The 24,101-nt window shown below is 39.8% G+C and overlaps 1 protein-coding gene across 37 annotated transcripts in view; it reads left to right on the plus strand.

The window, feature by feature from the left end:
• ptprfa (protein tyrosine phosphatase receptor type Fa) overlaps positions 1 to 24,101 on the plus strand; it is a 353,673-nt gene that overhangs the window by 134,823 nt on the left and 194,749 nt on the right. For all 37 annotated transcript variants that reach the window (XM_079641196.1, XM_079641214.1, XM_079641191.1 and 34 more), the window contains exon 4: positions 965 to 1,106. In XM_079641196.1, coding sequence (XP_079497322.1) covers positions 965 to 1,106 — 142 coding nt within the window. The remainder of the gene's footprint in view (positions 1 to 964; positions 1,107 to 24,101) is intronic.

The following is a 24,101-nucleotide window of genomic DNA, read 5'->3' on the forward strand; positions in this document are numbered from 1 at the left end:
GGTGAGTTCCTTTTTTATTTCCTGCTTTTTAAACACATGTGCTCTACAGTACAGGTTAGCTCTGAGTGTTAGCGAGGCTTGCTAATGTAAACAACGACGAGATTACGTCCAAAACAGGTCAAGCATTGTTTCTGATAGCAACTCTCTGTGGGTCCGCCGCCAATTTGACGTCATATCAGCAGCAAATCTGTATCCGCTCGTTTTTAAAAGATTTGGGTACGGAGGAAAAGAGAAAGGGTTTTATTTTCTGACGCTGCGTGAGTTCCCCGACGCACCGGGGTCACATATTTAACATTTGACATCAAAAAGTGCATTTTGCATGATAGGTCCCCTTTAAGTTAACTTCCCCCTTTATATAGATTTTTCAACGTTAGAAAATACACAGACACCAATACAAGTCAGTGGTTGACATATTGTATCTCTTTCTGTTTTAAATAGAACGCAAACAAAATCTCTCTGATTCAGTCGGGTTAGTTGTTTTCTCCTGCTTTCAGGTTTTTATGCTAAGCTAGGCTAACCAGGTTATGACTCTGGCTTTGTTCTTAACACAAATACATTTCCATTTTCTCATCCCGCTCTCAGAGATAATATAGTTAACCATTATACTAAAACCTGTGAACAGTCCTACTTTTACAGCAGCACATAGCAAAGTAATCATCTAATAACACTTTGAAAGATTTATGTCCAAATTCATCTCAAGTGTGTAACATTTAAAATAATGTATTGGCTGGTTTAAAACAGGATAATGTTTCAAATGAACTATGACATTTTAAAATACTTGAAGAAACTATTTTTTTCGAACTTCCTTGAAACTCTTCTGTTCTTTTTTGAAATTAGAAATAATTCCCCAAGTCAAACACGATTGTTATAAGTTCCTGCGACAGGAAGGAGCAAACAGGATGGATTTGGATGTAGATGTCAGTGTTGATTACTTTTAATCCTACTCCCGTTCTTTTGTCCTCAGGTGATTGAGTTTGATGACGGCTCGGGCTCTGTGCTGCGTATCCAGCCTCTGAGGACCCACCGCGATGAAGCCATCTATGAATGCACCGCCACCAACAGCGTTGGAGAGATCAACACCAGCGCCAAGCTCACTGTCTTAGAAGGTAGGACCTGACCCACTAATTTCCCACACATGCCATGTTGGTATTGCCTGCTTTTGTCGCTACCTTTTTTAAACAAATGCGACACACCGCCCGGCTCATTCAAGTCCGTTGGTTCGCCTCGTTGTTTTGGCTTGAATTCAAAATACTGCCACACCGGAGAATCGAGATGTGTAGTTAGGTTTTGTAACCAATTCCATTTCACTTTAAATTCCCCGCGAGTAAGTCACACTTTGTATCCTGCTTGTCGCTATATTATTAATTTGGCTGCTACGCTGCTGCACGTGCACGCGGAGTGTCCTGACCAGGCTGTGTGTCAGCCCCGCTCCTCACAGGCCACAGCGCTCCTGGCTAAAATGCTGGTCACATCCTTATGTAAACGGCAATTTATCGAGCTGAGAAAAGTTATCGACTCCATTTTTATTTATCGGACAATAAGTCAATTTATCGATTATCGCGATAGGAGATGTTATGATTTATCGCAGCAGCACGAGGTCACTGAAAACATGAATGAGCAGCAGCACTTAAGGTCCACTCATTCAGTTGGAGTGGTACCAGAGTCATGGTATCTTATGAAGCATTTCCACTGAAGCGCGCAGCACGGTTTAAGCGTGCCGTGACAAACCCGGCTCGTTTTTTGTTGCGTTTCCACTAGGGGTAGTTCCGGCTAAAGGGTACTTTTTCACAGTTTTTCTAAACTAGTGACGTGAGTGGCTACAACTACAAGGCAAGGCAAGGTTAGTTAAAACCATGAATTAATGCTTTGACAAGTCTGCAGACAGACGGCAGGCGAACTGCCTTTTAAAATGCGTGTTTTCTGAATGGAGATCGGCTAAGCTAACGTTGTAAATGCGCCGACCGTCCACACACTCACAACAACGGCCTATACAGACATAAATAAACCAGCGACTGTATTCGCCATGACACAGACAGTCTGTGGTTTGTACTTGTTTAACTTTTGTCTAGTTTCTGAACAGACGGAACAGAGTGCTCACAGCTAATGGCTGATTTTGGTTTTGTGGTTCGCATTGAAGATGACATCACGGCTCCGCCTACACTGCGCTACTTAGTTACTTAGTTACTGCCCCAGCTACTAAACTGTAATGGAAACGCAGCATAAAGTGAGCCTGGCCTAACAAGGCCTAACTATACCGTACTAAGCCGTGCGAGGCCCTGCAGTGGAAATGCGCCATTAGAGTCACATGATGTGTTAACTGGTATGGGACAGTTCGAGTGAGTGCTGTAACTTTTTGCCACCAAAGGACCAGGAATTTGAGTACAGTACATAAGTATAAGGAGGAGAGACATTCAGTACTTTTTTGATATTTCTTAACAAAGATGAGTGTATTTCCTGCAATATAAGGCAGTGTGTGTGGAGTGTTTTTAATTTAATACAACCCACCACCAAATGCAAAAGTTGTTAAATTAAGCAAAGCTGAACCAGAAGTAAATTTATTCAATGTTACTTTGGAAACAGGTGCTATGTTGTATTTATTTTTGCCCGGCATGTCTCCTGTTCATGCACAATTGCATCCATCTTCACAGTTGGCACAGGTAATTTAAAGTGTTTTGCGATGGCTCTGTGCTCGGTTTCCTTTTTTGTGGAAACTGTACCTCAAATGCTGTGTATACATCTTCTGATGCAGTTTTGAAGATGTAGTGGCAGCGCAAACAGACATCCACCAAACAGACTTTGTTTTTTTAGTGAATTCCAGTTTCTTTGAGGTTTTATAGCTTCATGGTTTCTGGAATAGCATTTTGCCCTAACAATGGATCTGGTCCTTATCTGTAGGGACAACTCAATGAGGGCTTTACTTATTTACCAGTATGCATGTTTGAGGTAAATCTAAACCATTTACTGTAGGTCAAGTCAATTCAGGCCCCGTCCACACAGAGACGAAACGGATACGAAATCGATTTCGAACCGATTTTAAAAAAGTATTCCGTCCACAGGGAATCGGCTCAAGAAACGTGTCCGTCCACACGAAACCGCTCGACCCGCTGGAGACGCTGTAGTACCTAGGCCTGTAAGTGGCGCTGTACTTCTGCCACAAAATAGGCCAAAAGCAGTGAATAAGACCCCCCGAGCATGGTTGCCTGGTTGCCCATCCGGTGATTCTCCGCGGTGGATTTAGCAACATGTAGCTCATGTAGTTCTCCATGTCCACTTGTTGCTTATGGTTGTGGTAGAGGAGCTGTAGATTTTGCACTAATATCTGTATCATGGTCAGTAGCATCTGGAGCACGAACGCAACTCTGTGATCCGCCATTGTTGTTGTTGTTGGCGAAACGCATCAGCAATGACGCGGGGGTGAGCAGGAGAGGCGGGACTATGGCGTCATCGATTCAGTAAATTATCGTTTGGGCGTACACACGGAGCCGCAAGCGTCTCGTCTACAGACTTACCCACTTTGGGAGCCGTTTTCAAAGTGTATAGTTTCGGGCTCCAAAGCCGCGGAACTGTTTTGGCTTCGTGTGGACAAACCGTCTATAATACGATAAAGAACTTTAGCGGATACAACTGAAATTGTTTTTCTGTGGACGGGGCCTCAGTCAGTTCTGCTGAGTCAATGTTAAATGATTAATTTTACTTGATAACTAGTACTAGAAAGTCCTAGTGAGAACAAAAGTAAACTTTAAGTTGCTGTTTAGTATGTATTTTGCCACCAAATGACAAACACATATTTAACCCTATAATCACTACATTAGAGGCAGAAATGTTTTGTTTTATTATTACAATCTTCTTTCATTTTGGTTTATTATGATGAATGATTGTGATAGCTAATGGCTCCAAGCAGACAAATTACAACCAAGCTGGCTAGCTAACCAATCAGAAACTGGGCTCTGTTTTCAGACAGATGGTTAAAATAGGTGCTTCAGCACAGGCAGTATGAGAAAAATAAAGACCTTTTTGAACATTAAAGCATGGTAACATGTCACAGTAGAGGCACAAATTACAAATATGAACCTGAAAATGAGCATAATAGGGCCCCTTTAAGGTTTGGTGGGGCACCATTTTAATTGAAACTACTTTAATTTTTACTTCCACATAAGAATATTGTCTTAATGTTTTTTTTCTTCATTTATATTGCGCAACACCTGAATTTAGAACAATGACAAATACAAATTAATTGTCTATAGTTCAATTAGGAACATCCCTATGTCCCAGGGCCTGTGTGTCCATTCGATCCATTGTCCATTGTTATTTTGGCAACTGTAAAGATGTAACTGTCAAAAATCAAGAAAACTGTCTTGCATTTTATTTTGACCTAAAGGAAAACACTTGCTCACAACATAAACATGTTTGCATTACAAATTAGTATGGCTTCATATAATGCATTGTCTGAGTTTCTTGCTATGAAGTTAATCAAACAGTTTATTTAGCCTGGGATTATTTCTCTAAACACACATTTCTACCACACTACATCAGACATGGCTCTGAGCTAAGCTCCCTATTTGATGGAACAGAACGTCAGTATGTGGTTTGGCTGTCAGATGTCTGAGTTAGAGCCCAGTATTGAGCAGGAATGTGTTGAAAGTTATTTTGGCTGGGAACCTCCTGTAGGCGTGTCTCTAGACAGCTCTGCTCTCTGCCAGCAGGCGAGATGGAGCCCAAACACATTTATTTAATCGACACTCTAATTGATAGACAAACAACCCCACACACAAATGGTCCGCTCTCTGGCAGCCTTTTCCAAATCACTCAGGAACCCATTATACTTATTCTTCCATGTAGATATTGTGAGCAGAAAACACAGCCTGAGGCTCAACAGCCAAAGCCTTTTGTCTCTTCAATCACTCAGGGTCTTGTTAAAGGAGAGTGACGGACCAGACTAATAATCACTGTTAACAAATTAATATGTAGTGCTTTATAATAAGTTGTGTCCAAATCAACTGATTAACCCTTATTCCAATTTATTATTTTTATTAATGGAACATTTCCAAGTAGCCCACGTACAATCGGGTAGATAGTATCCAGATTGTAACAAACAGGGAACTACTATACAGATTGAAGTTCAAAGTGAGAAATACTGTCACATTGGTGATATATTATGGCACGGTCTTGTATTACTATATATATTTGATAACAGTCCGGCTGTGTGCTAGGTCGGACCTTTATAGATGTCACCTCGACTGAAACTATTCATCTTCTTTGGTGCATGAAAGCTATTTTATACATTTCCATTACATTTTCCCCCTATGAAAAAAGGATATGAAGTGAGTTTCTGGTGACCCTTTAACTACTGACTAGGCCCTTCTGGAATTAAAACTTCCTTTATTACCCCAGCCTGGACACAAATATACAGACAGCAGTTCTGGCTCTCAAGGGGATAAACCATATTAATTTAAATAACTTTAAATCATCTTTAATGCTACTTTAAGGATATTTCTAGACACTGTCTAGATGTCTTTGATTTTTTTGGCATTAAATATTTGTCTATACAACCCTAAACATAACTGAAATTGTTATTCTCATACACATAGACCTAAAGATAATTTTGCATTAGTAATTATGTAATCATTTGTTATCCATTCATAACGGAAAGAAATGAAAACACGTTTTAGTTTTTACTTTTTAGTTACCGCAGCATCCGGACAAAAAACACCAGATTCAGAGACAGTTTCATTCCAAAGACATCGACATAACTACTCTGTTTATCTGTATTATTTAAGACTGTTAAACACCGGAACTGTTGAAAAAACATCCACAACATTCATCTGCTACTTAGAAATTATTTTTCTATGTATCTAATATATAATTCCAATAGCTTGCATATAGACTCTTATTTCACTATTTCACTTTTTTTAAACTATTTTTCTTTTTGTAGTTACTTTTTTATATTTACTTGCACTATATTTTTCTGTTTATCTGTATTATTGTGTTGCACTGTTGGAGAAGCCTGTTACCTAAGATTTTCATCGACATAACTACTCTGTAGCTATGTTCGTATGACAAATAAAGAACCTTGAACATTTTCTCCCAGCAGTATTCGTTCTCATTGATGCCTAAAAGTAACAAGTTTCAAAAGTTCTCAATCTTAAGGAGTATATTATTCCAATTTCAACTTTGAGCAAGATTAGGAGTGATTCTGTAACAAGACACTTTTAAGTTTAACAGACAGTTGAAGGGTCACCGTGCATTTGATATTAAAATGGCCTCTCCTCCCTTGTAGAAGTTGCAGGAAAGCACATTCTGGACATTTTAATATGTACAAAGGCCAATTCTGTGCTAACTTTCATTAAACTTATTTCTGAGCTAAGGAGATTATCGGTCTTTCTTTAAGAGCAAAATGTTTCCATTGTTTTGAGTCTGTTGATCCATGATAGTATTAAAATCTGCTTCAGGCTTTACCATGAACATACAAGTTATTTATTTTGGGGAACATCTCAGATTCAAGAAACATTGTACAGCTCCTTCATAAAAAAAAGAATATCTCTTGTTGAATTTCAGAACTTCTAGTAGGCAGAGCCTGCAAGAGATGTGCTTTGTATATAATAAGAGTAGATGGTATCAATGTGCTCCACTACAGCGTGTTCCCATCTCAGTCTTTTCAGTTGCAGGTAACAACATCCTCCAAAAAGTAAAAGCTGAAGAGGCTGAAAAGCTTTCAGTGTATTGATAATGAGACCTACTTCCTTTCTAGTCACCATTTCTGGAACTTTTTTCAAATGTTGGGTGTTTTTTAAAGAAGTCTTCTGTTTTGCGCCACTGTGTGAGTGTCAGCTGAAGAGAGATTGGGAAATAAAGAGGGATGGAACATACAAATGTGTGAAAGCAATAACAGAGAGCGGGCAAAAAGAAAAGAGGGAGAGGACGGAGAGTCGACAGCAGGACTCTGGGTAATGACAGTGCAGCATTTGTCATGAAGTGGAGAGAAAGAGAGCTTTAGGGGATGAAGGAAGGGATGGAGGAGGGAGGGAGGAGACAGCAGGATCGGAAGTCAATACAATAGAGAGATATGAGAAGTACTTCTCACGTGTGGGAGTGTGCCATTCTGCTGAAAACATCATATACTTTTATCTTTTGGCTGATTGTGACGCTCAGAAGGAGTCACTCCAAACAAGCCTCTTTTGGCACTTCTGGTTGAATCAACATCAGTGCCTCTTACTCTGCTACCTTTCTTTCCCACTGTTTTGCTGTCCCATAATGCTCGCTCTGTGTCAGCAATCTCTGCGAGGCGACTTTTTGTTCTGTATTTCTTCCCTGCCTAAGGGCACTTTGGCAATGAGGGTGGTAGTGTAGATTCAAGGGTGCCAGAGCTCTTTCTCTGCGCTCTGCCAGAATACATATTTGTTTGCATGATAGGGACAACATGATGATAATAGGCATTATAAATAATCTATAATATAATGGAGTCATAGCATTCAGTAACAGCTTATCCATCATTTTGTATGAATGACTGTATTCATACATAATGTCTCCCATAAATGAAATTTATACCGACCGACCGACAGACCAACCAATTAATCAATCAACCAATCACTCAACCAAACAACCGATCACTGAATCAATCAATCAATCAATCAATCATAGGTGCTTGTAGCCACAGGGACACTGCTTAGTTCCTTACAGCAAATATGTAATGCAGACCTAATTTAATGTTGTTAATAACACTATTGATGATGATGGTTACATCCTAAATATTCTTACATTTGTTTGATGTTTATTTTACTTGACATTATTATGAATGGAGGATTTAAACCTTCTACATACTGCCCCGCCCCTTAAAACCTAATGTAGGAAAAAAATGTGGGGAAAAAATAATGCAATAACAAAAACACGACAAACATGTCATACAGATTTGAATTTTGGTAAATTACAAAAAGTGCTGCCATAAAAGTAATCCGGGTATGAAGCACAGCTTGGAGTATGGAGTACACCTAAAATATTATTAATTTTGTTTTACATTCTTGCAATTTTATTATTGCTTAAAAACCTTAATATAGAGGTTGTGGTATTAGATGAAGGTCTTATGTTCCCTGTTTAATGAGCACACATTGAACAGGGAAAATAATGGTTTGTCTGGCTCAGACTTTTTTATGTGTGTGCAGAAACACAGAGGTTAGAATCAGTCCTTCTGTGCATTGAAGTTAAAGGTTAACTTCAATGCACAGAAGGACTGAGCAGCCACACTGGGAGGATCCTTCCAGAGATTTAGTGTCAAATAAATCCATGCGCTGTTATTCTTTCTCCATTTCAAATCCCTAACCCCAGGAGGATGACTGATAGAGTGCATGCATTTAAAACAATCATTACATTACATTTTGATTTCAAAGGGTTAGATTTCTGTCACTCGGCAACGATCTTTGTGTTCACGGTATACCAGTTTAGAGTATCCATTAACAACAGTCCCCAAATCATCCAGATGTCTGCCCTTTACAAGTGCAATTAATATCAGATTGTATCAGTATGTTTTGCTATTGTTTTCAGGTATACCCCACACATACAGTATGCAAGATAATTGAGACAAAATGTGCTCATACAATTGAAGTGTTACACAACCATCTGCTGATTGGATGTTCAATGAACCATTTATATGTTCCCGAGTAGATCCCTTGGTCAAATTAAGTCCACGTTGGGTGCCATCTTCTTTTTAGATTATTATTTTGATTTCTTTAAGAAAGGCAATGCACAACAATTAACATGAGCCCTTGAGTCCCTAATGTAAATATATAGGGCAGATTTAGTCATATAGGCTATTTAGCTGCAGGCCTTTTAAATAAAACAAGCTGGGCACATAAGGACAGAAAAACCGCATGAGCACAATGACAGCACATAAGCAACATTTAAGTACAATTACAGCACATTGTAAAGCCCATATGCCCAATTAAAAGTGTTTTAAAACAAACCCACTAACACACAACAGACACAGATGCACATTCATAAGCAAAGATAACATTTCATTGAGACAATTAGGAAAAAATAAATATAACCCCTGCTCTATTTTATGACAGCATAGTTAGTGTCCAATCACCACAGATTTGGAGAAGTTTGCAGAGGTTTTATTTACCTCCAGGTATGAGATACCCGATAGGAAAAGGCTGCCAGCCCAGAGGTACTGTTTCCATAAAGAATTTAACAATCCCCTCTGGTAGAAACTCTGGGTGATGAGTTCAGATTTTGTTATTGAATTAATTGATTAAAGGGGGGCCAGACCATGAAAATGTTATATACAGGACGGGTAAAATATGTGCAAATTTCATCAAGCTTTCACAGTTTAAAAAAACTAATTTAGTTAACATTTTACAGTGCTGACTTGAATTTGGCTTCTAACCAATGTTTTTACAGCCTTAAGTGTCTTGCTGCGGGGCTGTGTTAATAAGTCTATAACTCAAGTGGATCATATTGTAAATCATAATCATGATGACACATAAGATTTTGTATTGGGTCTGAAAAGCTTTCTTTTACTATTGTGTCTTTCTTTTATATTCATGTCTGTTTATGTTTCCAATGGCTCTGTATAGATTGAAACATCAAGATAAGACCCGCAGCATTTCTTATTTGCGCTGATTGGCTGCTGTCAGAACAAAGAAATCAATGTCAGAGCAGGAGCCAGAGCAGAAAAGTACACACAATGCAGCTGGTACCACATTGTAAGTTGAATCACAGAAATAAGTCTTTAACCTGTTATCGATCCACATAACAATCATTGGCTGCTCGTAGCAACCACTAACACAGCCTTCATGTCAAGTGAAACGACTTCAGTGGAACAAATCCATCAGTGGTTACTGATTGGTTGTGGTAAACTATAAAAGGGATAGTTCCTCTTCTTGATTTTGATTGGAAGGGCCGCATTCAAACCCATAATCTGCCATAAAGTCCCCTTGAGTGATACAGGGACAATAACTAATACTACCTTAGCACCAAGTAACAATTGCAACCCATTGTTTCCCCTAAATGTATTTTGCTGTATGTGATCATTATTACTTTTTTAACAAAAAACAATGCACATGCAGGTAAATCCATTATTTATCAGCAGAAGAGTTATCAGCCGCAATGCATCTCCATAGTTTAGCTGCAATGTTGCCAGCTGTGTCCCTGTCTGGCATAACCTAGTTTAAAGTCAGGAGTTAAGTTATAGCTGTGAACGTAGCGTTGCTCAGTGTGTGTACAGTTTAATTGTTGAATCAATGCTACAACTTCTCACGACTCATGCCACCTAGTGATTCATGTGAGCAACAGCTTTTGCTATGGTTTGCTATGGTCTAGTGATTCATGTGAGCAACAGCTTTTGCTATGGTTTACTTAGGGTGGGCTGACCTTTGAGCTTGACCAACACCAGCAGTCCTGAAGGAGTCAACCGAAGGCAAACGTTTATTGAAACCGTTAAACCAAATGTACAGGAAGTAAAAACAATGACATTCAAAACTAGCCTTCGGGTATTTAGTCAAGGAACCTATACTGTGTCTGACTTTGTAGTTTAATTAAAATTACCTGTTGCTGCCAACATTCCACCAGACTTTTATCTTCATCCATAGCTTGGACACACACTTGGCCTGACAGCATCAATTAGCTCTGGTGTCATACCTAACAACGCCCGTTAGTTCTTGTAAAATCACTGTAAATGTTGGCGTTCCAGACAGAAAATATTTGAAATGAACATGGGCTAAATATCCATTTTGTTTAACTTCATTATTTTTAGCTTCACAAGGCGGGTTATTTTTCCCTATTTTGATGAAACAACAAACATAAGAGTATTTCAATGTCATTTTTCCCATCTTTGACATTTATCTTAAGAGCCTTTGTGGAGTTTGCACACCTCATGGCCCAAATAAATGTAAATAATTACCATGGCATGGTACAATAGCTCAGAGTGGACTGTTGTTCGTTCTTTCATTTTATGTCATATGTGGTTGTTGGCCTATTCAAACCTTTTTGTATTTGACTGATGCTCCTGTTTGGCTGTGGATTTAATTCATACAGACTGTGTCGGGCACTTCCTGCTGCTCTGTAATCATTCACGCCAGTTCTATGCCATTAGTCACTGCTGGTGTTGAAAATATTTGAATGATGGCTCAGACCAAAAATAATGTGGATCATATTCATAGCATGTACATTCTTTCCTGAGGGGGAACTGTCTTCTTTGGGAAGTTCCCTGTCTGGAATGCAGGCTGAGCCAGTTCTTGTTTAGCCTCTGGAGCGGGTAGAGGTAGTATTTTGCTCAAAGACTCTCTTGCAAATATTGCCTCATGGGGGATTGAACCCAGGATGACTGCACCAACTAGCAGTCCACCCTGAAGCCTTGGGACCTGATATAGAAAATGAGTTTTTCACGTTTTTCAAGCACTCTCCGTCTCCCGCATGGAAGTCATCTTTCCCTTCAGCCATTTAAACACCACAAGTCCTCCAAAGGCCAGAGAACATCCAAAGAACAGAGAGATGGAAAGGGAGGGAGAGGGAGAGAAAACACAGGAAGAGAGGTATCTGATAGGAGTAAGCTTTATTATGATAAGAGGTGATGAAGGACACATTATCAAGGATGAATGGAAGCTGCACACACAGTAAAGGTATGAAGTTGAGCATTTGGCCATGTATTACTACATGACTCAAGCAGAGAAAGTGAGGCAGCAATGGTTTATTGATGCCATTGGCGTCAATCGAATATGCTCTGAGCTGATTCTGAACAATGGATACATTTACATTGACAAGTTAGTTAGTTAGTTACAGTTAGTGAGCATGCAGAAATGCACTCAGGCAGCATGATGAGGGCTATCCTTAAAGCCATTGGCATCTTGTTGCACACTTATGGTATTGAAGAGAGGTACTGCTGATGACTCTAATCCACTAAGTCTATATAGTCTACTTTTAACTTAATACACTCTACATTTTGCTCAGGGAGTATTTTTGCACTAGACATCATGAGTGGAGAGATTTACATTTGGCTGACAGTCTGATAACAGTTCAACAGACCCCAAGTCCCGTAAATATAGGCTGAGTAAAACGTATGAATATATGTTCTTACGAGAAGGATTTAAACAAAAACATTTTCTAAATCTTGCTATCTCATGAACATTTAAGCAGCTCTGCAAACACACGTCAAACTGTAAGATTGCTTAGTAATAACCAATAATCACAGTTTCACAATAAAACAATTGAGTCAAGTTTCAACCCTCCCTATCCAAAAATAGTTTTCACTGTAGGCGAAATTTTGTCCCCTTAGAATGATCCCTGGGCACATGCTACATACATAACTGTTGCTTTCAGTCTCTGCTTTCAGACCACTGCTCTTTAGCTGCAGCAGGCAGCAGTTGTCAGTGAGTGAGAGCTCGGATAAGCCACTGTATTTACCTGCCCAGCAGCAAGCAGCAGACTTATTTACAGGGTATCTGGAGTCTAGATGAGCATGGGGCTACAGAGACAAACAGTATACGGTACTTCACTTGAGTTGTTGGAGACAAAAACAGAGCTAAAGGAAAGTAAATACTGGGCTTGCATTCATCCGGTGGACAATTGTTGCTGATCTGACAACTGGATGTGTACAAAAACGGATGGTTTGCTACCCCATATACCATCAACTTTATGAGGAATTACTATGTCAATGTCATAAAATGTCAGAATAAGTAATTGCAGGCTTAACCGCTCTAGACCATCAGAACATGTCTGACCATTTAGGGTTCTGCATTAATTAAAACCAGTGCCAATTCAACTTGTAAAAGAGAAAGCGAACTTTCTTTCTTGAGCGGTAGTTTTAAAACAATGCAGAACCAATACCATGCATTGTCTTCCAATGGTTTTCACATTCATCAGTAATGAATCCTAAATATTGGTGGTTTAGAAGCAGCTCAGAGAATGTATTTTAATTTGTAGTCATCTCACTGCAGAGCTGCACTTTGAGGCCTAAGGGGACTCAAATGCAAAACAAACAGAAGACAACCGGTCAAGCTGTAAACATATTTATAAAGCTGCAGCCAGGAGCCACAAATATGAACATTAGGAACATGACAGCGGCTGGAATAATCAGTGCCTGGAAACCAACTGAAGAGCAGCAGCACACTGTCTCGCTTTGTGTATTGCTGCAAACTACTGTAAACATGGCTAAATCTTCCCTTACTGATATTATGACATCTGTTTGTCTGTGGTCTTCCATCTCGGAGATGATTCAATATGCCCTATTATGCTTTTAGGGGTTCTTCTTTTCCTTTTGTGTGTGATATCTGTTTGTGTGCATGTAAATGGTCTTCAAAGGCTGAAATCCCAAAATTCGCTCCAGAGGGAGTTTCTCTTACGCACACTCCCCCCCCCGTCTGAAAAGCCTCCATTAGAGCCATTTGTTTACTTCTGTTACATAGTGACATCACTTATATCACTATGTAACACTCACACTTAGGCGTGTAGGCCTGAAATACACACGTTTAGGCCTGAAATACACACATGCACAAACACGAAGAGGCTGGCAATGTTTTGGCTCGTTGCACAAGGACACCTCGACACTGCCCAGGAGGAAAACTGGCACCCTTTCAGCTACCTGTCAGCACTCTGTACTTTGGTCTGACTTGAACCAGCGATCCCAAGTCCCCACAGACTGAGCTACTGATGCACATTGTTGGGTTGATTTGTTATCATCCACAACAAAAGGTCTGTCTCTTGCTGCAGTGTGGAGTGAAAGTCCAGCGCTCAGGTAACTGGGTCGTCCTTCACTGAGCTGCAGCGTGACGGAGCAGCGTGAAATGGTGAGGCACAGCAACTGTGTTGTTTGGCTGAGGATGATGAAAACTCCTGCATGGCTGTCTACTGCAGTCAGCGTCTCTGCTCTCCACTCTCTGATCTTGACTCTAGTGTCCTCATCTAAGCAAACATTCTGCGGCTGCATCTTGAGTGCACATACAGAGGGATATCCGTCTCCCCTGCTGCCTTCTGGCTTTCAGGAGGGATGATGTTGATGGAAAACAACAATCAAAAGTTTGCAAACTAAGTCTGATAATGTGTTTTTTTTTATCTCAATATACCCTTTTGCTGTTGTGATAAAAATCACAGATTTAAATAGCAAAACTGTATGCCTAAAGTCCATGGGCTGCTAAAGAGCCCATGTCCACAAAGTGCCATCATCTGAGGGCCTGCATCTTTATTCAATTGGTTCCAATGAGAACAGAGCGCATGCTGTCATATGCGGCCGCCTCGAGAAATAGCGATGCACCTAGCATCTTATTTCCGAGCACTCTGCTGAATTTGTGCAACCACTCTGAACGTCTGAGTTGAAAATAACTAAGCTTATCAGAAAAGTGCAGGTGATGTCACTGAAATCATTGGAGGAAAAGGTTGATTGTGACCAATTCTTTCAAAGGGAATGTATCTTAACAAAGACTGTTGTGTGGTAGCAGATCAGCCGGTCAGATACTGAATGTTGCTGTTAGTGAGTGTGTGTCCTTCCTCGCAGTCCACGGATGAACCTTCACGCTCTACAGTTGTCAAGCTGCCATCACATTATACACATTTTTATATACTATGGTTTTGTTTCTATCCTAACCTCCCCTGCTAACTTGGGCCACTTCATACAGCTGTTATCTGATTGGGTACATCAAAAGGAGAGCGAAATTCAAGGTCGAAGTTTAATAGATTTGAAATGTAAGTGCAGTACTTGGCGGCAATTTTGAACAGTGCACGTCGTTGAGGGAAGCCCTTCCGACCTAGTTGGGCACCACCGTTCTCTCCGTAGAAAACAATGGTGGAGCTGTTTTACCGTTGTTCATGTAAAGGCAGCTTCAGACTGAGCAGTGACAAGCCCATTTATACCAACTGTGAGGGAAAGCATCCTTTTATTGGTGCTCATAACTAATATTTGGTAACACAAACAGATAATGGTGCTTAGGGCTCTTTTTTGATGCAACTCGGGATGAGGCTATTCCCAGCGCATTGCTGGCATCTTTCTGCCACAGGAAGCTCTATGCAGACAAAGGCCCTAACATATTCAGTGGTGGAGATTATCAACCATGCATAAAAAGCGGTCTTGACAGAGTTAACCATTAATGGGGAATAAATCATCAAGACAGTTGGTGTGAGCCCACCCCCACATATGCCAAACCTCAAAAGAAGTTGAAATGTTGTAGATTGGGAGAGGGAAGTCTCTGAGATGCAATTACTCTGCAGCGGAGCCACGCTAGTCTTAAATATCTCTGGTTTCTCAGGCAGTGTGCAGGTGGCCCTCACTGTAACTGAGGTGTGGAAGTGACCTGTGGCCCTGCAGTGCTGGGAGTAAGAGGGAAGCCAGTAGGGTTGGGGCCCCTGACCTGACCCTGGCTCAGTGGCCCTTGGAGTGTTGGGGACATGTGTTGGCTGCACACAGCTGTTTCCGGAGGGGGACGTGACCTAACGGCCATAACTGCCACTTTCACTTCAAGTCTACTATGCATGCTTTCACGCACTGCAGCCTTTTGTCCCTGAGCATGTGCTGAGGCAAATGTTTAGTGAGGTGACAATGTGAGGAGTCCAAATACTAAGTTCCCTCACAAACTAGCCATAAAAAGGGTTTACATATTAGCTCAGCCATTTGTAATATAGTTACTGAACATGTGCCTGTTAGTCAATTTAAAACCCCAGATGGCAATTTAGGAAAATATTGTTATTTTAATATCACTAAGGATTTTTGTTTGTTTAAGTTGTAGCCCTACATTTTAAATTCAATTTTGGGTAACACTTTATTTTGATAGTCCATAGTTAACACTCTATAAGTCATCAGTTGACATTTAGTAGCATGTCAACAGTGCATCAGTTGACATGTGTCAGTTGACATTCAACAGCATCGTTCAAACCGACAAGTAACTAAGCATTAGTTGATGATCAACAGATAAGCAACTAAAGTTCAGTTGACTATTACATTAAGCATTAGTTGATGATCAACAGATAAGCAACTTTAGAGTTTAGTTGACTATTATATTAAGCATTAGTTGATGATCAACAGATAAGCAACTTTAGAGTTTAGTTGACTATCTGTTGATCGTCAACTAATCTAGAGTTGACTATTAGTATACTTTTAGTAGGTTCTCCACTTAGCGTTTGTAGGCATGTGTTAGGACGATCCAATTAAAGTGAAAAACAGTTGAGAACAGTAGAAAGTCTATAACCTATCAACAGAACACATACATTCATCCACTAATGATATGCAACAGACAAAAGCGAAATGTTTTGCACAACTGATCACGAACACTGGATAACTGAAGTCAATACCAGGCTTTAAAGCACAGTAGAACAAACACTATACACAGCATATCAGAGAAAGAAAGCTTTTTTATTTTAATAATATACTACAAGTAAAAACTGAACAGTTGTGAACCACATTCAATCCTACTAAAGGACATCTAAACATAATTATTAACAGGTCGCCAAAAAACTTCCCCAAAGTAGCTTTCCAAAATGAAAAAACTCCCCCCCTACAACAACAACGCTCAACCCACATTCAGAATTACCTGGCAGAAAAGGGGATGAGCTGTTTGTTGCTTTTCATTTCAGCAATCTTTTCTGCCAGTTCACCGACTATTTTTTTCTGACAGAGTTGGGCTAATTTCTAAAAGTGTGGTTTTACCCTTAAACTGGTCTAGGACACTTTTGTCCACCAGGAATACTTCAGCAATTGCTGCAGTGTCTTTCACAGCATTCCTGGAAACATGAGCTTTCTTAAAAACTTTGGTCATCTTGAAGCCTCTCTGCACCAGTTAAAGGACACGCCGATATCTTCTCACCACATCTGAGATGGAAGACACTGAAAAATAAAGAATACATTAATGTCAATAAATGTTATTGCCCCCCAATAATTGTTGTGGTCTGTATTCAGTGCAGTGTCTTAGTTGCAGGGTGAGCCATAGTGTTTCTCACATATTTTCTCTTGAAAAGGGACCAAAACTTGGATGAATGTGTGTGACTTCCCATTTGTTTTAGAACATGTGTTGTATTTTATAGTAGGTACTAGGTAGTGTGCCTGTATGCGCAGTGTGCAAATCTAGTTAGATAATTGGCTATTTATTGATAAAAAACATATTGGTGGTAAAAACTGGTGAGAACATTATTTATATTTCATTATTCATTACAGGTTCAGCTCAAACAGCCATAGTAGATGAGCATTAGAGGTGTGGACATTTCTCGATTTATAAGATGCATCGCGATGTACGATGCACTCTGAAACTACGGGGCGGCCGAGGACAAAAGATACACATGCGTTAAAAAAATTTTTGCGTTAACGCGTTATTAACGCGTTAACTTGACAGCCCTAATGTATAGTTATTAAACTGTACAAATCTGCAGTGCAGTGATTTTTTTCCGTTTGCCTGGTATTGAATACCAGCTGGTAGATAATGTGTTTCAAACTTTATTTTTTACCATTTCACAACTGTTCGGTGTTTTTACTTGTAGTATATTATTAAAATAAAAAAGCGTTCTTTCTCTGATATGCTGTGTACAGTGTTTGTTCTACTGTGTTTTATAGCCTGGTATTGACTTCAATTATCCAGTGTTCGTGATCAGTTGTGCAAAACATTTCGCTTTATTCCCATGTCTGTTGCATATAATTAGCGGATGAATGTATGTGTTCTGTTGATAGGTTATAGACTTTCTACTGTTCTCAACTGTTTTTCACTTTAATTGGATAGTCCTAACACATGCCTACAAACGCTTAGTGGAGAACCTACTAAAAGTATACTAATAGTCAACTCTAGATTAGTTGACGATCAACAGATAGTCAACTAAACTCTAAAGTTGCTTATCTGTTGATCATCAACTAATGCTTAATGTAATAGTCAACTAAACTCTAAAGTTGCTTATCTGTTGATCATCAACTAATGCTTAATGTAATAGTCAACTAAACTCTAAAGTTGCTTATCTGTTGATCATCAACTAATGCTTAATGTAATAGTCAACTAAACTCTAAAGTTGCTTATCTGTTGATCATCAACTAATGCTTAATGTAATAGTCAACTAAACTTTAGTTGCTTATCTGTTGATCATCAACTAATGGTTAATGTATATTCTACTGGCAGTTAGTTGAATGCATGTTACTTGTCTGTTGAAACAGTGTTGTTGAATGGCAACTGATGACTTATAGAGTGTTAACTATGGACTATCAAAATAAAGTGTTACCCAATTTTGCCATACTGTAAATTGCGTCATTGTGAATAAGATATCACTGCTTATGCTTAGTGTTACGCATCTAGACTTTAAACATTTGTTTTCGGGTAAGCGGTGATTGGTCAAATGTGCTGTTCCTAATTAAAGGTTTTAAGAAATGATTTGATAGAAGTGAACAACATAACTAAGTCTTGCAAAGTCAATGGTGATATTGCTGATGTTTCATTGTCTTCCAATATAATGTGACAAATCTATCTTTGTTCAGGCAGCTGAAGTGCATGGTTAATGCTGAGTGGTTACTGTGTCAGAAACTCCCTTAAAGCAGCTTTAAAGAGCTATAATATCCCCATGCCTCTTTGTTTGTGAGGGATAACAGTACATTCACTTCATCAAAAGAGCTCACTTCAAAGGAAAATGTATACTTTCTATATATTCTAATCATGTGAACAAAAAGCCATTGCTGTTATTTTTCAGGTGAAGACAGTACTTAAGTACAGCAAGACGATACCTGTTTCTTCTCCCTGTGCTCTCATTTAAACTTGTTGATCTGGTGTGTTTTTTAAAAATATGTCCTCCATCTTTAAGCCCATTATCATATTACCTGACTTGTTGATGATTAGATTTCAGTGGTTCCACGTAGTTATCAAGCTCATGTGGGCCCCCCACCCCCCCCTATGTGGAATACCTTTCAGACAGGCAGCAGACAGCGCTGAATGCCGCAGATATGTGACGATATCCAATGCAGTATTTGTGTAGTTCTCCCCCGCCTTCTGCTTTTGTTTTCCTGCCTATTTACAGGGTATAATGTTACAGAAGGGATTACATAGATGGTGAGCATAATACACCAGGGGCTCATGTTCACACACTAACAATATATTATGAAACTTTAGACAGTGCAGCCCTCAAGTCCCTCGTGGAATCTGACGTTCTCTCACGACCAAGGCCACAGAGGTGAATGGACACACGGGTCATTAAAGGGAGTTACCCCTGTGTTTTTATAAATGCCTGAATGGTTTTTTCTTCAACAGATACTGGTTTGTTTATGGGAGTTTCTTATGGGCTCAGAACAGTCTCATGATACACACTTGCACTCAGAAGGATTCACACTTGTATTTCATGATCTGCAAAAGGATTCACACTTGTATTTCCGGATCCACACTTGTGTTTTTCAATGCACACACAAATATGTTCCGTTTCATATACACAGTAGCGTTTCTATATGTACAAAAGTGGTGGGGCCCAAAAAAACGTAGATGTCCATATATAAGCTTCTGCAGTGAGGTTCATGGTTGGTGAGGCACTGGCACTGACTCTTCAGGTTTACAAATATAATATTTTGACCTAAATCAAAATATAATATTATTTTCAAAAGCGTTTTTTGTCTGATACTTCGATTAATTTTAAACAGACAGTTCAACAAAAGCATACCCAAAAAATGTAATTTTATCATTTAAATATTGAATTGTTCTCTCTTAGTAAGATCCCATTTTCAATAAAATTGCGGTCTTACCTTGACTTGAAGATGAAGTCCATTTGGCTATCCTTCTGGACAAAAATCTCTATTACTTGTTTGTAAAAGTCCTCCTTATCTTCTTGTAGTTTCAAAACTCTATCATAAATCTAATCAATAGATTTATGATTCGAAAATTATAAAAGTAGGGTAGACATGTGGATATTAACCGGCTGAACAAAACGTGCATTTATCTAACAGCTACGTTTTCCACAGATCTTATTTTGAGCTATTTTCTAAAATCCTAAGGAGAAATCTCATTGTTATTTGTGAGGGAACCCATGCGCAGCTTATTTCCTGGTTTTAGGACGCGTCTCTCTCCTCCTCTTCACACACACCACACTTTTCGCGGCACACGTACTTACAGCCAATCAGCTCTGAATTATGTGAAATGACGTATGGTGGGGATGGCAGCTCAGTGCCCCTATGGTCATTATTTTGTTGCCACACACATTAAATAGGACAATACTCTGAGCATGCGCAGTGTAGTTTTTACAGTCACCGTTCACTTAGACAGTGAGAGGGAGGGCATGATCGGGTTTTGTCCCACATGGCTCTAAACAGCTCAATCGGCACACACTGTAGACACTAATTAGAAGAACACAGACTAAAACAGCAATGTACAGATGAATCAGATGATTAAACATGATCTTAAAATATTTTTTATTTTATTTTATTTTTTTAATTTGCATTTTTTTGTAATCATTATTATTATTAAATTAATTATTATATTTAATACTTTCGGCTGACACTAGGTGGGGCTGTGCTTTTTTGTTATGATTAGAGACGGTTGAATGCTGCTGTTTTGAGCATTGCAATACATTTATTTTCACTGTTATTTATTTATGATTATCTTTAGACTCAGCAAAGATTTGATGTCAGCTGTTGCTGTCTTTTTTTCTTTATTAAATACTGAAATAGAGTCCTGCTGTTTTGTTGAGATTTTTCTTTAAATACATTTTTAAAATGTCGATACAGTAGCTGTCCTTTTTTTAAATGTCCATGCTTAAGTTTTTACAGGTGTTGCTATCTGCTTTGTGTAGCGTGGTTCTACAAGTCAGTGCATTGGTGGTATCAGAGAGTTACACGGGTCTGTAAATGCAATGAAATCAATTGGCCACAGCATTTATCATTCATCATTTATATTAAAAATTAAATTTTTACTTTTGAATACTTCAGTACAAAGGATGTATTGAATAATGTAAGTTATATATGTGTACACATATAAATCATTAGTCAAGACAGGGCTACATTTTATTGAATTATAAAAGGTATGTGGTCAAATGAAGAGCCGTTTGTACGGAGCCCTGGAGGGTTCATAGAGAGAAAAATAAATAAAACGTGGCCACGTTTTACTTTCTCGTGCGCACGAGTTAATAACGCGTGGCCTCGTTTAAATTGAGGGATTCCTGTCCGTGTCTCACAGTATCTCCTGCCCACAGCTGTTTTATAGAAGGAAAACCTCCTTCACTTTATGAAATCTCTGCGGCACCAGTGGCCTGTACTACGAAGCAGGATTTGCTATTTACACTATTCATTCATGAAGTATGACGCTGCGCTGTCAGCACGCGTCTCCATGTCTTCCAGACAAAATTATAAAAGTGCCAGTCAAAGGTGTTCTTTGCTATTTATTGAGCTTTAAAACAAATGAATAACGACTCTATATAATATAATAATAAAATACAGGGAGCCTCTCTTTTTCCTCCCTCTCTTCAGACAGCGTCACGGTACGTCCACACAGAAGCTTTAAAAAAATCTTGTAACGCTTCTCTGCCCATTGACTTTGAATGGGGATGACGTTACTTTGCCTCGCTTTTCGCCGAACTGCATTGTGGGGAAGCAAAGCGAAGATTTCCAGGATTTTCAGGATTTTCAGGATTCAAAAGTTGAGCAATGTTCAACTTTTGAAGCTGAGCTGGAAGCGTCAGCCAATCAAATCCCGTTTATGCAAATCTGACAGTACAAGTGCTAGCCAATCAAACCGCGTGCAAGCTGGGAGAGCCAGAGTTCATTTCCTCATATTCCAAACGAGAAATTACGGTAGCAAATCACCCGGTTCTTTACGACCAGAACTATTTACCGGGATACAAACCGGAGGAACCAGGCATGGAGGGAGGTGGCAGAGACAGTGGGTGAAACTGGTAGGTTTTCGCCTGTTTGGGGATTTATATCCAGTTTACTTCGTTTAAACATTGCTAGCAAGCATAGACAGTATCTTTAGCCTGCATGGAATGTAGCATAAAATAGCACCATAGACATTAATCTCATACATGTTCATCATAGCCCTTCCCGCTGATACTTTACCTCTGCCACATCATAGATTATCACATTAATGCACACAATGTCATACTCCTTTCTGCACATATTCTGAGTGGAGAAGAACCGGGGGTTTTTGCTTTGTATGTCGGGGGCGGGAGATTCATGTGATTGGTTGTTGGTCACGTTGCTCGCAAAAATCCCCAAGCTCTCAGACACGCCCAGCTCCAAGATTTTCAAGATTTTTTCAAAGCTGCTGTGTGGACGTACCGTCAGTGTCTGTCTCATGAAGCAGTTGATCCAGTAATGAGTGACCCGACAGTAAAAATAAACATATTTATAACTAGTTTAGGTAGTTTGAGAGGTAATTAAAATAGCTAAGGGTGATGATCTGACTTGAAGTGTGTGTTTTGCTCCGTTCACCGCTGCATCACAGCGGGATGAGCTGCAGGTGAGCAGAGCTGCATGTCTCCGTCCTGTCAGATTAGACTTCACTCGCGTTTATGTCCATATCGAGAGAAAGATAAATAATCTGAATTCAGTGTGCAGTTTACTTTGACGCGGGGAGAGGCGGGGCTATTGCGTCATCATTATCAGAAAAAGATCGTATAGAGCTCCTGCGGATGATGTCACATATGCTGGTCACGTGACGAGAAACGAAGGGGGCAGCCATTTTGGCAGTAATCGCGTCAGTAAATTCATTGGCAGGCACTGGCAGACTGTCGAGGATGGTGGATAACTGCTGTGCACCAGGTTGCACAAATAGGCGTGGGAAGAAGAAAGGTGTATCTTATTATCGCATTCCAAAAGACGCGGAGAGGAGGGAAAAGTGGATCGCAGCGATTAAAAGAGCCAGGAGCCGTCTGAACAAGACTGAAAGATGGGACCCCCCGGCCGTTTGCTTTCGCTTATGCAGTGATCACTTCATATCAGGTGGGTGAAGGAATACAGTACAATGCTACAAAAAGTTTCTGGTCAGTTTAATCTTTACCGAAGTAGAATCTAGCACCCAGTTATTATAGCTAACGGACTCTGTGATGTCCCTTTTTAACTCAACAAGTGTGGCTCTGGTGCAGCCTAGCCAGTTAGCTTGTAGCAAGCTAGTGGTAAACAAACCCGTGTTGAAAATATTCCTTCTTATTTTTTAGGGAGAAAGAGTGATAACCCGTTGAGTCCGGATTTTATTCCGTCAATTTTTGATTACCTTCCATCTCCATGCTAACGTGACACTGCCGTAGCTAGACAAGCTAATAAACAAACAATGCTAACGTGACACTGCCTATCAAACTGGAATAATTTAATACTTACCCTTGCAGTGATGATGCCGAAGTTTTTGGATGTAAGACTCCACAGTTGAATGTTGTTTACGAAGCCGGACTGACACTATTTGCAAGCCTCCAAGCTTTTGTAAGCTCTGAGGGAGTCTCCTGAGTACACTGATGGAAAGCTTACAAGATAGCTGTGGATGTCCGCGTAGCGCAAGTCGGGTACATCGTCTTCAGAGCAGGAGGTTATGCTCTTGAAAAGCACACCGGGTGCATGATATGGGTCGCTTATATTTAATCTTTCTAATTTTGTACTATAAAGCCGAATTTCACTTGAATTAAAATGAGATGTATACTCGCACGGTAGGAAAACGCTGGCGCCGGTCGTCATGTTTACTGCCAAAATGGTGGCTGATAACCAAAAGTCACGTGACCGCAGGAGCTCTATAGGGCGTACACACGGAGCCGTTGGACCCCCCAGAGCGTTGCGTATGCCGTTCTATCCACCTTGGGACCCGTTATCGTTTCCGCAGTTGTTTACTGTCATATTCGGTCGTCCTCGTGTGGCCGAACGGTCTATATGACACTAAACAGTAACGCAAACGACCGTTTTCGTCCTCGTGTGGCCGGGGCCTGAGATACACAAACTGATTTCAGCTTTTCAGCTAAGGCCAGTTTGCACTAGCCAGCGAACATAGCCCTTTAAGCTAGCTCGCCTGCTAACTGCCAGTGGAAAATCCAGCTTTCGTAGCCAACCAGACAAAAACAATTTATTGAAGAATCTGACTTCAATTTATTTTCTTAGTTTCTTTGTTGAGATGTCACTGTGTTGCCCACTTTAGAAAAAAAATTATTTGTTGACTGCAATTTTCAGAGAGCTGTATTTTTGAAGGTCATACCTACAAAGATAAGAT

Source organism: Notothenia rossii (genome assembly GCF_949606895.1).
Source record: "Notothenia rossii genome assembly, chromosome: 1".
In the NCBI taxonomy this organism is placed as follows: domain Eukaryota; kingdom Metazoa; phylum Chordata; class Actinopteri; order Perciformes; family Nototheniidae; genus Notothenia; species Notothenia rossii.